Source organism: Callospermophilus lateralis, chromosome 10 (genome assembly GCF_048772815.1).
Source record: "Callospermophilus lateralis isolate mCalLat2 chromosome 10, mCalLat2.hap1, whole genome shotgun sequence".
NCBI classification, from domain to species: domain Eukaryota; kingdom Metazoa; phylum Chordata; class Mammalia; order Rodentia; family Sciuridae; genus Callospermophilus; species Callospermophilus lateralis.
This window is the reverse complement of record NC_135314.1, coordinates 72,303,427-72,320,101: the sequence shown is the minus strand read 5'-3', so window position 1 is coordinate 72,320,101 and position 16,675 is coordinate 72,303,427. Positions and strand designations below refer to the sequence as shown.

The 16,675-nt window shown below is 33.4% G+C and overlaps 1 protein-coding gene across 2 annotated transcripts in view; it reads left to right on the top strand.

Moving 5' to 3' along the window:
- Positions 1-16,675, top strand: part of Alcam (activated leukocyte cell adhesion molecule) — a 190,548-nt gene that overhangs the window by 136,401 nt on the left and 37,472 nt on the right. For both annotated transcript variants that reach the window (XM_076867381.2, XM_076867380.2), the window contains exons 2-3: positions 9,480-9,580; positions 11,845-12,064. In XM_076867381.2, coding sequence (XP_076723496.1) covers positions 9,480-9,580; positions 11,845-12,064 — 321 coding nt within the window. The remainder of the gene's footprint in view (positions 1-9,479; positions 9,581-11,844; positions 12,065-16,675) is intronic.

Genomic DNA, 16,675 nt, shown 5'->3' with positions numbered 1-16,675 from the left:
GCTACCTTTCAATACAGCTTTCTATATTTCTCATCTCTAGTGCTTTCCTAAATTATCTTGTTCTCTTCCCCACCTTTCCTCCCACTCATCAATTAAGGATAATGACTGTCAGGGAAAATGGAATATATGAAAAGTTATTGTTAAAATATTAATAGGTGTCAGTATTGTCTAAGTTCATGCATCCAGAGTTACCCCCACTGAGCTTCCATTGTGGACAGGCTACAATGGGTTTGGTTCTCCATGCCTACTCAGTCCATGAAGCTATATAAGATCTTTTAAAACAGGGAAATGATGTCAGCTTCATAAAACAGAATAGACTGAATTTCCTAAGTGTACACAACTGTTTAATATTTAAATTTTCTCTTTCCTGTGGTTTTAAACTGTTTTGAGAATTTATATTGGAGAAATGTTCGTATTTCTCTTTCTTCCTCAAATTCAGTTTTCTAGTAAGTTGAGGTTGGTTTTTAAAGAAGGAGAAAAATGCCATAGGAACATAATTTTCTTCCTATGACCTTAACTTATATTGCAACCCCTCTGGGAGCTGTCAATTAAAAGCATGGAATTTACACAAATCTACATCTTGAAAATAAGCCAGTAAGCTGCACCAAACATGTGGAAAAACTTATTAAATAGCTTTTAACCTTTATTTACTATGTTTGTTTGCACAAATCTACATCCTCAGGAGACCTAGACAATGCTAATTGGGAAGCTTATGAAGAAAACAGGAACAAGCTATTTCAACCTATAAAAACATTCTTCACTAACAAGTTAGTGAAAATGTGGAAAATGTTAATGTGGAAAATACCAGAAACTAGCATTCAGGACATGATCAGTCAACCAATCCAGGAGCAGAAATCTCTGATCATTCAGTAGCCCTAACAATTAACTCATTATCCATGGATATTTGCTACTTCAAGAATAAAGTAAATTTCTCTGTCATTCTAATACTGTTGATTATTACTTTAAATGCTAAAGCAATACAATTAACACAAGCTATTATTGGAAGATATTATATGTTCAGACAATGATGATCTTATTGGCTAAAAATTTTACAATTTTTTTTTCCTAAGTCATTTTGAGGAATATTAATGCTATTAGGAATTTGTTGTTTAGGGGTTTGGAAGTGCTATCAAGGGCAGCTTTGATTTTCTCATATCAAAAGGTCTTTTTGTTGTCATGGCATTAAATTATTCACAAAAAACAAATTTAATAATCTCACAATAATGATGAACTCTTTCTGCAGAGTCTTGTTTAATTTCTAAAAGTTTCCATTACTTCAGATGATGCAATTAAAGTCTTTTGTGAAACACTGTGCTTGCCTTCCTGTTGATAGTGTTTTCATGAATACTGTAATGCTATTATTCTTCTTGCTCAAATAATTGAATTGTCTTCACAATTTCAATGCAACTTATGTGGCAAAATGCACATAAAAGTGTAACTTCTGTCCATTTAAATAGAATTAATATTCTATAAGTAGTTAAACCTGGCCTTTCATGCTAGAAAATGTTCAGAGTAATGCAGATTAAATATATTCATGTTTCCTTTACATTATTTTAACCTTGGGAGAGTATTCATATTTTGGTTTCTTCCACCTACTTCTTTAGTAAGTTAGTTCTCAAATAATGTCTTCAAGGTTTAGATACAAACAATGCAAGAACTAATCCAAGAAATTAAATTGGGGGGATGTGAGAATAAGGGAAATATTATTTTACTGATTATTTTCATTGTATTGGCTAATTGAATGGAAAACTATCCCTCTATGAACATCTTAAACACATAGCATCAAGTCCTTAATACTTGGAGGTATGATAGCAGAAATTGTCAAATTTATGAACTTCCATCAATGAAAGTTATCAATTACATATATTTTTCAATTTTATTACAAACAAAATGTGTACTATAAAGAAAAATTCACTCATGTCTCCTTCTCCCTTATACTGTGAAAGTCCACTTTGAAACAAAATATAAATTGCTGTTCTTTATGCATACAAAATTTAAAATGTTTAGTTGAATTCATTCTTTTCCCTGACCCAAACACAAAGCATGAAGTATATTTGTGTGTTGTTATTTAAATTTGTCACCACTTAAGGACCTGTGTGTTGGCATGCTAGCATAGACCCCAGAGTGTAGCTAAAAACTCATCTCTTAGGAATGATGATTTTGAGGACTTGGTAACATAGGGATCCCATTGTGAGAGGAATGTGTGGGAATCTCAGCTCCTCAGGACAAAAGAATGTGAGGATAGTTAGTTGCTAAAGAAAACCTAAAGTCTAATGCTTCTAGTGACATTTCAGATATAAGTCTAGATCTGTTTGCTTTCTTACATGTGTATTATATTCCATTAAATAATTGTTAAAGCAAAAGTCACTTTTTGAGGGGACAAATTTAAGATATTCACTTTAAACCACTGTCGTGCACCTCTTTCTACAGCCTGTAGCTGGATTCCCTAGAATTTAAAAGAATAGTATATGGTTTTCTGAAATGTAAAATGCAGAGGAAAAGGTAGTGAATCTTATAGAGTTCCTTTCAATGTCCTCAGGACAGGCTGTAGTTTATATTATTGAGCTACTGCAGTCTTAACAATGCAAAAAAATTCAAAATGAGTCAGATGTAAGGGCTTTCACTCATATAGTTTTGTGAATAGAGAAGGAACTAAACTGATAATTTTCACATTTTATAAAATCATTCAACTTTTAGATATATGAATAAACAAATATTTTATTTATCTAAATATTTTATTATTAGAATTTTAACCTCATAAGAGCAATTTTTAGAATCACTGTTGACATTTCCCATCCTGCAACATCATTTGGGGCAGGCACTTTGTTCTCAATAAGTGAATAAAGAATGATATAAAATTTGAAATATCAAACACACAGAAAAAAGAAAAGAAGTATATGTAGCTCTCACTCTTTTTCAGTGAGTTTACATAGAGAATATTCTATTCTATTATTCTATTTCTATTCTATATTCTATTCTATTCTATTATTCTATTCTAATATTCTATTTCTGTATCAATTAACATTTAATTTCCTCTAGTTTTTCAGTATTATATGCACAACTGTGCATATAATATTTCTGTGCATATAATATGCATACATGCAAAAACTGATATAGAATAGATTCTCAGTTGTGGAATTGCTAGATGGTATTGTGTTACTATATTTATATATGATATCAACAAATTGTGCTTCCATAAGTTCTATTCAAATTAGGGTGAACCTTGAACACTGTTGTCGTACATTTTAAGGTCATCTTTGACAATATGATGAAATCTTGGCATACTTTCTACAAAAACAAAGCTTTAAGTACACCATGATCTAAGATGTGTTTTAAGTACAATTTTAAAAGACTTACAGATGTCTTGAATTTCATTTTTGTATCCCAAGTTAAGAAATTCTAACTAGTAGAATCTTCACATTCTCTGATTTAAATTTCATGAAACACCTCTCAAAAAATAAAAACAAGGGTTCACAACTTTGAAACAATTTTGTTGTATTTGATCATTTCTGAATAAAATTTTTATTATAATCTTAAATATCCCCAAAAGGAATCTAAATTCTGGTGCTGATGATGAAAGTAAAGAGAAAGCAAAGAGCATGAGAAGAAGATTAACATTAAACAGGGTCGAGAGGTGGGAGGGAAAGGGAGAGAGAAGGGAAATTGCATGGAAATGGAAGGAGACCTTCATGGTTATACAAAATTACATACAAGAGGAAGTGAGGGGAAAGGGAAGGAAAAAAAGGGGGGGAGAAATGAATTACAGTAGATGGGGTAGAGAGAGAAGATGGGAGGGGAGGGGAGGGGAGGGGGGATAGTAGAGGATAGGAAAGGCAGCAGAATAAAACAGACACTAATATGGCAATATGTAAAACAGTGGATGTGTAACCAATGTGATTCTGCAATCTATATACCGGGTAAAAATGGGAGTTCATAACCCACTTGAATCAAAGTGTGAAATATGATATGTCAAGAACTATGTATGTTTTGAACAACCAACAGTAAAAATTTTTTAAAAAAAATGAAGGAAGGAAATATTCTTCTATTTCTCAAAATGGTGTCAGAGTTTACCAAAATACCTTCTCTCTTCTACTGTTCATTCCAAATTACATGGGAATTATAGTCTCTTATATCTCACACAAATGAATCAACATACATATATACCTTAAAATATATGTTGATGAAAATCTTTAACTCTAATTTAGTGCAACGAAGTACAAGAAGAATTAAAAAATATAGGACGCTCCATGCACAGGTTTGAATGACACTTTCAAGACATCTATTTCACTTTATCCATAGAAGCATGATATTTTATCCTATTAAATAAAATATATATTATAGGTATAGCTAAGAAAGTTCATATAGAATGTAGAATTATGTTCAATTATGGCACATTAATAGTTGCTAAAATATTTTTAGTTTCTGTAAAGAGATTGGGAATCAAATCACACAGTCATCAATCATTCTCCCATTATAGTTTAATATATGTTTCTGTAAGATAAACAAATTTTATAGTACCCAGTTATTGTTATATACCATTTCTGCCTCTGTTCCTCCACTTGTAATTATTTAGTCCTGCACAATGATTTGGAAACCACAGTTTTATGGAATGTAAGATGGCAATAGTTGAAGGTTTAAACTGGTGACTCTCTGCAGATGGGGTCTGAGTGCCAATCTTGCTTCCTATGTTTGAAGACTTTGATTGTCCTAATGGTGAAGGGCAGTACTGTCATCTAATGGGTAGCAGGGATGCTGCTAACCATCCTAATCCACAGTGCAGCCTCCTCACAGGACAGAGAAATTCAGCTTAAAATATCAGTAGTGACCAAGTCAAGAAACACCTCTGTACACTGATGTTACAAAATGTTCACATTTTTTATTCCAGTTTTATTCAATTAGAATTGTACATATCCTTATTCATTAATAAAGCCAGTAGGAATATTAGAATATTTGTCTATCAAAATTAGTCAAATAAATATGAAAGTAATATTTAATAATAAACTTCTCATTTATACCTACTCCTTCCCCAGCAATTAATTTGTGCAAATAAGTCTGAAATTTCTGAGAAACTAGAATTTAATTCTAATGTCATGAGCTCTAAACAGATCGTAATGGCATTTAACCCTCTTACAACACCCAGCAGAGCTACAGAGCTCCAATAATGCTTTTAAGGATGGTGGCAGTATGAAAGTATCAATGCAATAAATAATAATTAACTATGCTAAATTACAGCATGTAAAAGTAGACTGTATCTAATTCTCATCCTATTTTCTGTACTGTTCACTCTTCTGCTTGATATGTGGGAGCAGCTTGTGAATTTTAAACTATCCCATTTCACCTGTGCATATGTCAGCAATGCAAAGATAATGATTTCTCTGAACTTGACAGTTGGTTTCTATGGAAAAAAAATCATTTGTCATGAATGGTCAGAAAATATTACATTTTTTGTTATTTCAACTATGAATAGAATATATTCTCTTAACTCCCAAATTTTGCCAGTCTGTTTTTTGGTGCTTTAAAAAACTTTTTTTTTTTTTTCTGGGCTGGGGTTGTAGCTCAGCAGTAGAACACTTGCTTAGCAAGTGTGAGGTACTGAGTTCGATCCTCAGCACACATAAAAATAAATAAATAAAATAAAGGTATTATGTCCAACTACAACTAAAAAATATATATTAAAATAAATAAATAAATTGTTTCTGATACACAATGCATGACTATAAGTAGCTTGCATTTTATGGTCACTTGCCTGAGATCCCACAGGTCATAATTATTTGGTGAAAATATTTTTTAATCCTCTGATTACTTCATTATATTTCCATACAATTCTTCTGTGTATCCTAAGCATATAGTTCTTTATCTTTGATTAATAGGCCTTTATTTAAAAACCCCTTAAATATTTACATACTGCTTCTCAAATTTGAAGATTTCATGTATTATTTTATGTCTAGACATTTTGATAGCAATGGTAATAATATTTTGTAAAAATGCCTTAATATACAGAATACATTTAATACAGAAGGTTCTAAACCAATTAAAATGTCCTGTGACACACATGCACAGTCAAAGCTTGTGTTGCACGGACACACATTTGGTTTACATTCTACATTCAGCCTCTTCAAGGAAGGACATCATAGGCCTTCTGTTTCTGCAACAGTACCCAATAATCTATAGACTTCAAAGCCATGAATAATTTAACCAACTAATATTACTGGGAGAAAATTGCAGGGGAATTCTAGTAAGCTACACTTAATTTTCAGATTTGGTAATTCAAAGATAAAAAGCTCTTTCTTCTGTGAAAAGCGTAAACAGAATCATTTGGGTTGACAGGTACTTTGGGTCTTCCTGGCACTGCATCTCAAAGATTAAGACATCTCTAGAAATTAGAGCGCTAATTCATCTCCAAATCACCATGGTCTTTGTTGCCATTTTATCCCTCAGGGGTTAGAGATGTCAGCTCTCCAACAGATGCAAGCCTTTAATCTTTCTATCAGATAAACCTGGGAGTAAGTTTGCTCCTACCAGAAAAGTTGTTGACTATAGAAAGTTGAAAATTGATTCTAATATAAGCATGATTGTGACTCCAAATTCCACCCAACTTATCATTTATTCTGCCCCCGGTCTGTGAGCAGGACTTCTGTCTGTAACTTTAGGCTTATTTTCCTGCTGTCCATAGTTCTATCCATGTTTCTCCTCTAGTCAGAGAGTGCCATCCCAGAACTAATTCCACTAATCCCCTACAGATCTGGGATAACATTTGACAACCTTTAGTGTATGTGGAAAGGAAAAGAATTCTCAAAGTTCCAGTTAGCAATGTCTCCATGATTTTCAAAGATGTCATTTGATGACCAAAATGCAAAAGACTCCACAATATTCAAATGAAAAAAACATTTCGTTAGGAGCCCATTAAATACCACGCATTGTTCCTGGAGATACAAAGATTAAAAATATACAGTCCCTTCCCAGTTGGAATTGTGCTTTCATCATGCTAAAAATGCATTATGTATTTGAAATTCAAGCAGCTTTAAAACCTGTTATAAAAGGTAGTGTATATAGAGCACATTAAAGTTCTATAAGAAAGGGAAAAGGAAAAATTGTCTGAGAATGAACAAAGCATTAAAATTTGGGTATGGAACTTTATAAAATGTCGCTTTTCCTTGCAAAGGATTCACCTAATTGGTATCTAAGCTTTGTAAAACACTCCTTGGACACTCATTGAAACACCATCCGTTGTCAAAGGAAGGCATCCTTTTATGACGGGAGACGATTAGAGAAGCACATGCTTCTACAAGGTACACAGACAATTAATCTTAAATTGATTACATATCCAAGTACCTTACTACAAACAGATGAAAGAAGCAAAATATGAAATCACACAATGGTTCCCTTAGTTTGGCAGACCTGCCTGTGTAGTGCATGACCAACCTGAAAGCACATGCTGGAAATTCCAAAATAGGAGGCCAATATCATAGAAAACAAGTCCTGTAATGTGAAATAAAGCCATTTCCTAAATGTTCTTAATTTGCCTGTCTGTGACCACATATCTAAACCTAAATTATTAGGACTGGGGATGGCAGAATGCTTGCCTAGAATGTGGAAGCCCTGGGTGTGAGCCTCAGCACCTAAGTGAATAAATAATTTAATATAATGTAATAAATAAACTGTCATTATTTTTATTTTAACAATGCCAAAGTGACCAATTTTTGTTTACAGTCTTCTGCTTTTTTTTGATGGTTTAAAGTTAAAAGAAATTACAGTGTTGAGAACACAAAACAATTAGAAATTATGGAGGCACTTTTTTTTTAATTATGATACAGAACATATGATAAACAAGAATACACCTTGTCTCAAATTGCAACTGAAGACATATCCCTGTTTTCTGTATTATGTATTCTATATCTTAACAATGGAAAAAAAATCCATGAAAATCAGTTGTTATGCTGCATATTTGCGTGAAATATGTTCCTATACCTTGTGTTTTTGTTCACTGGGACAAATTAGTTAAAGAAGTATAAACCTCAATTGATATAATTATAAAATAGTTTTTTAAACTAATGTTAATGGTTATGAAATAAACTAATGTTAATGTTATGAAATTTTGTGTCCACTGTGATTGATGGATAATAGTGGAAGATGGCATCTATCCAGTCCTGTTTCTTCAGAAAGTTCTCAGATGGTTTTATTTATGTGCTGCAGATTGCCTTAGCTTTGCCCTTTAGCACCACCTGGTGGACAAAATATTCTTTCTTTCTCTAGTTTAAAACAGCCCCTTCATACTTCATATTTAATTAAGACATATGTTAATAGATAATTAATGGTAAAAGTTACATCTTAAAGACAATTTTAAACAAAATAAACTTAAAATTATATGAGGTTTTTTCTAACTATTATCGTCAACATAATGACATCTGAGGGCTTTGCTTTTTAATTAACACATAAGAGTTATACATATTTATGGTGTGGTATTTTTTGTGGCATTTTATAGTGTGGTATTTCAATACATGTATATAGTATGTACTGATCAAATCAGGGTAATTTGTATTTCTGTTTCATTATTTCTTTATGTTTGGAGTCTTTAACCTCCTTTCTTCTAGGTTTCCATAAAACACATAACAGGATAACATAAACTGCACCCTCCTATGCCATAGAACACTAGAACCTACTTCTCTGACCCATGTTTTGATGTCCATTATCCAGTTTCCTGCAACTCCCTCCCCCTTCCAGTCTTGAGTAATTACTTTTCCACTTTCAGTTTGACCTTTCTAGCTTCTACACATGAGAGAGATCCTGTGGTACTTGTCTATGTTTATAAGTAGTTGAAGTTTTTTAAAACTTCATGAATATATACAGATGTGAATAGTATTTTACACTTCAATGCAAAAATTGCTTTTCCACATTTTAATTATTTATCATTTTTAATAAAATATTAAATAAAACTAGGAAGTTTCCTATACCAAACCAGCAAATTGTGTTTTAAATTGGATTGTCTACCCAAAATGCAGCTAATTAATTTATTTATAATGCTATCTATGAAAAATTTTCATACTATGAATTTTTACCATATTATTATTTTATGGAAAAATAAAATTACAGATGGCATTTCAATTCTATATTACTACCAAATAAGTCATTTTTATGTTCATTTGCCCCCACAGAAACAAAATTGAGTTGTGTTATATGTGTTACTTCTCAGGTTTTGTTTTTTTTTTTAATTCTAAGTAGTTATATATGACAGTAGAATGCATTTTGACACATTTTACGTAAGTGGAGTATAACTACTTTTTAGCAGTTAATAGGTTTTTTAAAAAATTTCCCAGAAGATAATATTTTTAACTGAGAAATACAAATATATTTAAAGCTAGTTTTGAGAATTTTAAACATGTTAATTATTGTACAGTCCGATAGCAATTCTACTATATTCCTATGTTATAACTTCAAGAAAACACTTAAAATCTCTTTCTCTTTTTTCCTTTTATCTACAGGCCTTGGATGGTATACTGTAAACTCAGCCTATGGAGATACCATTATCATGCCTTGCCGACTCGATGTACCTCAGAACCTCATGTTTGGCAAATGGAAATATGTAAGTGTGACCTATCTGGAAACTGCTTAATTGCTTCCTGTTTTATGGTTTCATGGAGTATACAGGTCTACCATATACTCCCCATGGAATTTTGGGCAAGTGAAATAAACTCTATTTTTTCATTATAAAGTGAAATAATATCTTCCTTGTTATGTTATGGTGAGGACTACATGAAGTAATTCATATCAAAATACTTACTAGTGCTTGACATGTGGTGATTTCTTGTGAAAGTAAGCTCTCAAGACTGTAGGGATGCAAAGTCCCACCCAATTGTGCTTGTGTAAAGGCCATGTGAAAGGAAAGGAAGGCAAGGCAGCACACCACTTCCCTAGACCCTCCTCCTATTGTGCAGTTCACTATAGGTGACTTTCAGATATTTGCAATTTCCTATAAATATGGAAATGTGAAGTCCAGGCTTATAAAGACAATATTTATTAGCATTCCCAATAGTCTAAGAGCATGGGTGTCTACCATATAATTCACCTGCTGAATCAAATTCACTGTCAAAATAAATGGAATCAAGTGAAAAATATTTTCTCTTATCATGGAAAAAATCTAACTGTAATCCAGGGAGTATTTTTCACCTAAACTGAGCTGGCACAGCAGAATTAGAAACCAATCAAGAATGGCAAATTTGAAATTGTTAGTGAAGTGGAAAGCTCTGGCAAACCCATGAGTTGCATTTAAGGTACTGTGTGCTCCGAAGTCAGACTTGATCAGTACCTGTAGTACACATGCTCTAATTTAACATGAGCACCTGAAAGACAAGTGGAAGGTGTGGAAAAAGTGAAAGAAAACATGATAGGATAGGCCAGTTTCTCGCCATCACAGCTCCCAGTGAATGGAGATCACAGGCCCTGTTCACTCCTCCCAACTCCACTCTCTCCACCTCTTCATTAGCATCTGCCACAGGGCCTGCCATAGGAGAGTTATCTCACCATTATCAAGTATTATCATAAAGAAACCAGGCTGCTGAGCTCAGCTCTCAGCTTTATCAGTAGAGACCTTGAAAGTTATCTAACCAAACCCTACTTTCATTATCTAATCTGTAAATGAGACTAATACTGCACTTTAACTTACAGGGTTGTTATGAACATTAAGTCAATTAATTACAGTGTAGAAAGCCCAAATAAAGTACCAGCTATGTAATTAAGTACTAAAATATTAATAATTATTATTTATTACATAAAGGAATGAATATAGAAACTAACATATATCCCATAATGAAGGAATGATTGAAGGCAAAGATTTGCACTATAACCCTGTGATAAAACTAAAAGATTTAGGAGGGATATTATTAATGTATTCAGATATTTAAGAAGTTAAAACTTTTGGACTCCAAGATAAGCTTAGTGGCTTAGTAACTCATTTTTTTAAATGTAAGTCTCCATGAATTTGCCATGATTTTAACATGTTTTATCAAACTTTAGTTTTTTTCAAAAGCCTTATGAGGTAAGTAAAGGAGGGTTTGGTCCCTGTTTTCAACTAAATTACTTACTAGGTAAGAGAATTTTTGTTGAACAGGGAAAGAATTGTGTCATGTGTCTCTGTTCCAGGCATCATTTTATATGCCAGATTATATTATATTTTGATAATGTTTTCATAGGGAAGCCTTTTGAGTTGAGTTTTTATAATGCAAATAGCAGAATTATGGATGGTAGTGGTTAATCTGAGTCTTGCTTAATGGACATGATTGTTTTACAAGAGTAAATACTGTTCCTCCGTGAAGACTATTAAAGGACATGCTGTGTAAAGGTCAGCCACATCAGCTCTGGTTGAAAGATGTGCACATTTGAAGAATGGAGATTAAAGTAAGGAATATGCCAGAGATAACTGCCCAGGATATCTAAACCACTATTTTCAATTCAAGCATGTGACTGCTGTGATGGTTTTCTAAACATCATTTTATATACTCATGTGTTTGCTTTTTTCTATTTTACACTAAACATAAGACTGGTCGTCATCAGTTTCAAAGAAGTCACCAATTCTGTCCTCCAGATGTGAGAAAAGCTCAGATTCCAAGAGCTCCCTTTTTCATTTTCACACATTTCAACCAATACCTATAAAGGAACCTATGGCTCTAATTCTTATGAAGTGATTTTCTGTAAACAAAGGTCTATGTGAAGCTTGTATAAAAAATTATTCTTGGTCAAAAAGTATACATATTAGTGAACTAATGTGATGAAGGAAATTTGTTGCTTTATATAATTCTAAAATGTTGGAATACACTAGTCTTTTAAATTTATTACTATTTTAATTTTTAGGAAAAGCCTGATGGCTCTCCAGTATTTATTGCCTTCAGGTCCTCTAAAAAGAAAAGTGTGCAGTATGATGATGTACCCGAATACAAAGACAGACTGAGCCTCTCGGAAAACTACACCTTGTCTATCAGCAATGCAAAGATCAGTGACGAAAAGAGATTTGTGTGCATGTTGGTGACAGAGGACAACGTATTTGAGGCACCTACAGTAGTCAAGGTGTTCAGTAAGTAGTCTGTAGAGTAACTGCTAAGTGGGATTAAAGGCTGGTACTTGAACATTTTTCTTTTAGCAAAAAGACTGATCTCTGTAATGTCTCTACAGCAGGCATCTATGTAAGAGGATTTCTAGAGATCTTCCTTCTGCTCATCCACGCTGTCAGGAAGGAAAACAAAGTCTAAAATTCAAATAGGAGATTTGCAGTGAGGAACTAAAAGCTCTGTTGTTTTGTCATGAAAAATTTTCTGAGACACAGAGTAGTACAAGTGATAACTGGCATATGGTCTCTAACTTTCACTGATGTGTACAAATAAGTGTTCTGTGAAATATACAGATATATTAACACACATATGGTTATGAATATCATGCATACATATACATGGATTGGATTGAAAGATAAAATTTTACCATTTTAATATATAAAAACAAGAAAACAAATTCAAACTATCTTATGACTTAGAGATCTAAGCTTTCAATTCGCATATATACATATATATTACATATACTATTTTATATATATATATCCCCTGATCCTGGTTTCTAATGCTTATTTAAACTTCAAAATAGTCACTTGGTTTAGAAAATTATTCTAAAATAAAAAGCTTAGCACATCACAAATGACTGTGGGGGGCACTTCATGGAGAGAAAATAGAGTAGGGTTGGAAGTAAAGAAAATTATGGAAGAAACTTAGCTAATTACTATAGTCACTATGGCAAAGTTATTTTGCTTAATAATAATGTATAGTTAATGTTACTGTGCAAATAACTATACAAATAAATGACTTGAGAAGTTATAATTAGAGCATTTCATCTTTTAAAATTCAAATAAAAAAAAAATAAAAAGTCCCACCTCAGTTACATCATGTTCTAGCAATTACAGGAGGAAATATAAGTATGAAAAATTTCAGAATGCCAATTCTTTTTAATTAGGGAATAAGGTCTCACTTTCCAACTTTTTTTCCTTTGCTTTCTGATAACTTGGCAGCATCTACAAATTATTAAAATAAATAGTGAAGAAACTCAGAGGGCCTCCAACCACAGCTAGTAACCATGGATTTCCCAGTTCTCTTCTAATAACCTGTACAACTAAGTAGGTCTGTCCCGTAAGTATTTATGTAAACTTCAAAGAGCCTATGGGTTCATGGTGTGGACTCAAAGAGTGCTTATACTATCAAAGGGAGCCTTTGTTCTCAAGAAGAACCTTGTAAAGGCATATTACATGTTTCAGTTGATTAGCTTTTGCCTTAGAGGGCACTTTCGGGAAACCATCCACATCTCGATCATTATATGCATCAAACCAAGTACAGGTGTTTGCCAGTCAGGCCGACTTCCATGAAACACAAGAAATAATTAATTTCCATTAGATTTGTCATGGCCCATGTGCTTTCTTTCATTTATTCTATTTCATATTCATGTTATTTAGAAAAATGGATAATTGCAATGCTCAGGACATGTTTTCCGAAGAGAAAAACCAAAATATATTTATTATAGCCCATGATATCATAAATATTAACAAGATATCCAGAATGTACCATAGTGGCCAGCCAAATAATTATTTATATTAATTTTTCATTTTCAGGCTTTTTTAAAATAATGTGTTAAGCTTACTCAATAACAAGAGAATAGAGAATGAAGTTGAAAATGTCTGGGTTGTTACATTTAGAAGCATCATTTGTGACATTTTCCAAAATTGCCCTTAAAAAAAATGCCATACAGAAATCTTTAAAAAAAATTTCAGTTGGTCTATTCAATAAAATCTGTAAGCTGTTCTAGAACACAGAGGATTCCTATGATTGTGAAAACACACACCCCACAAACTTCCAGCACCCCAGCCCCCTTCTCTTTTGAATGTTGTTGAAAACAAAGCCATTCTCAGAAACAAAATTTGCATTCCAGGCTGTGGGCCAGGGAGAATTTACATAGACAAGTTACACACTCTTGAAATGGTGTTTTATACTAGAAATCATGAGATCTTCCAAATTCAATAAAATGAACAACATAGGTCATGATAAAGACAGCTTTGCAAGATCATATAGGGGCCTTTCCTTCCTTCCTTGTTTCCTTTCTTTCTTTCTTTCTTTCATTCTTTCTTTCTTCTAATAATGAATTTACTTTGGGTCACTTTGTGTGAAGCAAACAGCAGCTGTGACAGGCTGACTTTCATTCTGTGCATGTATATATTGCAGTCACTTAAGAGTTACTAGGCTCATCAATCAGTCCTCTGTTTCCCTCTGTTGAATCACCTAGCAACGTGCACCATGTACCACAAAATTGACTGTGGCTTATGTGAGCCAATTCCAGATCAGCCTGCTATGGATTGCCATCCTCATGGGCAAAGTCAAATTGTTTTTATTCAAACGAGAGGCCCTAACTAATGACTTTACCTGCAAGTAGGTTTCTTTGTTTAATTTTAAGTTGTACTTCAGATGCAAGAAATCATACTTATAAACCAGCCCAAGAACAAATAAGTGATAGGCTATATCACCACTCATCAGCTTTGGTTTTTGTTTTTGCTTTGGCTGAATAGCATCAAAATCATACTGTGTTTGTATTTACTGCACATTCGAGGTTGATAAAACTATTCGGAAGCAAAAGGAGACCTTTAAAACTTTCCAAAGAGTCATTCCAATGATTGTGCAAAAGGCATAGAGGTCAAATAGGTGTCCAGAGAGCCAAACAGCTGTCAGTGGTGAAATGGAAAAATCACTGAGCTGGTCACAGACGACCTTGCTTTGTCAGAGCTGCTATTAATTTCTGACCTTGGATAAGTCTCTTCTCCAGTCTGGGGTTGATAGCCTCATCAGTAAAATGAGTGCTTAAGATTAGATGGAAAGTTTTTCCTTCTGTTTACTAGGATCCTTTTCAAGCACACACACGAAAAAGAGGGTTTGGGAAGGTAAGGAGCAGCTGTTATTCAGGTTGCTAGAATTCTAATAAATTTTTCATAACTTGTTCATGCAAAAGGTAGCTCCAACTACTCAGGAGGTAGAGGCAGGAGAGTCCTTCAAATCCTGAGTTTGGGGCCAACCTTTCTAAGTTCTGGGCAGCAGAGTGAGACCTCATCTCAAAGGCACCAAAAAACCAAACCAGACAACAACAAAAATGAAGCAAGGTTCACCTCTACAAAAAGCATTTAGACCCCAAGACCTGTACTAATTTGTAAGTGTCCTCTACTCTGGTGGTGGTCTATGATATTGCAAGGAAGACTCTACAGTGACAGAGTCTGGTGTTCAAGTGGCCCAGTTCTTTTCATGGTGCTGTGCAGTATTTGTTGGCTTTATACAAAGTTATCTCAGAGCTTTCATTTGGATACTGCTGTCAGTGCTCCCTCCTTCCACCCTCTCCAGGCAAATGATCAACCTGAAGGTAATATTTTTAAAGGACAGAGAAGCAAAAAATGACTCATGTAGCAAATGGAACCTAAATTGCATATTTCAGTTTGATTCTGTAAATATATAAACATATATAAAATCTTTTTCTATCTAGTGAGAAAGACAACATGATTTCATGGACACCATAGTTTACTTAAAGAACCTCATGATTTGTGAAGGTTGATGGTTGACAAGGACGAGAGAAGTATTTTCTGTCAACTTATCCAATGAATCTGTTCTTTCTTGCCCTCCTCCCATATCAAATCGAGCTGTCCTGTGTGGGTTTTTTGTTAGTGTTGCTGGTACACTGTGGGTGATATACAGCAGTTTTTCCCTCACTACATCTTCATCTGCTGTAAGATAGCTAAACATCAAAAATGACAGAATTTACTAAGTTGTTGATTTCCAGTTTTTCTGAAAGCTAATGTTCACAGCATACGCTAACAGTAGCCTGAGTTTTAGAGCAAAAAAAGATACCTATTTTAGCATGTTTCCTCCTGAAATCAGTCTCCATCTTTGAACCACACTTACCTTCTTTATTTAGCAAAAGAATCCCCTGTATATTCTCTCCAGCTATTGATAAAACAAGGAAGCCAGAAGGAAAAGAAAGGCTTCTAATTACAAAATATTTCAAATTGCTCTAAATAGTAAATGGAGCTTAGATTTTAATTATGTATAGTAAGACCTCGAAGGATATTAGTGAAAATCCTACAGTCTATATAGTTTAAAAAGAAATCATTTGAGTCTTAGTGTTATATCCCATTTCTAAAGATGATACGTGCTGCTAAAAACATCAGCTGCCCCCTTCTCCATCCACCCCCATACATAAAGTACTGTACTATCAGATTTACAATGAACATTAAAAGATTTGGTTTTCAGTTTTCTCATCTACAATTTTAAGCTATCATATGTAGTGCTTTGATAATATAGTGCCTAGCTACATCAATTGAAAGAGCCAGGTCAGAAAGGAAAAAGAAAATGAACCAAGGCATGGTTCCACCATTTGATAAATATTCAGTTGAGTAATTTTAGAGAACCTAGTCATGAATGTTCAGAAGTAATATTTGGCTCAATTTTAAATCAGTGCCCTTGACTAAATTACTTTAATAATACAAGTAAATTTGTGGCATTGCTTTTTCCTCTCAATTTTATACTTGGTTATGAATCCTTGAATCATATTAAGACATAATTCACATAGGTTTAAAAAAAAACACTTTGGAATCAATATGCAATTTTGCTAAAATAGT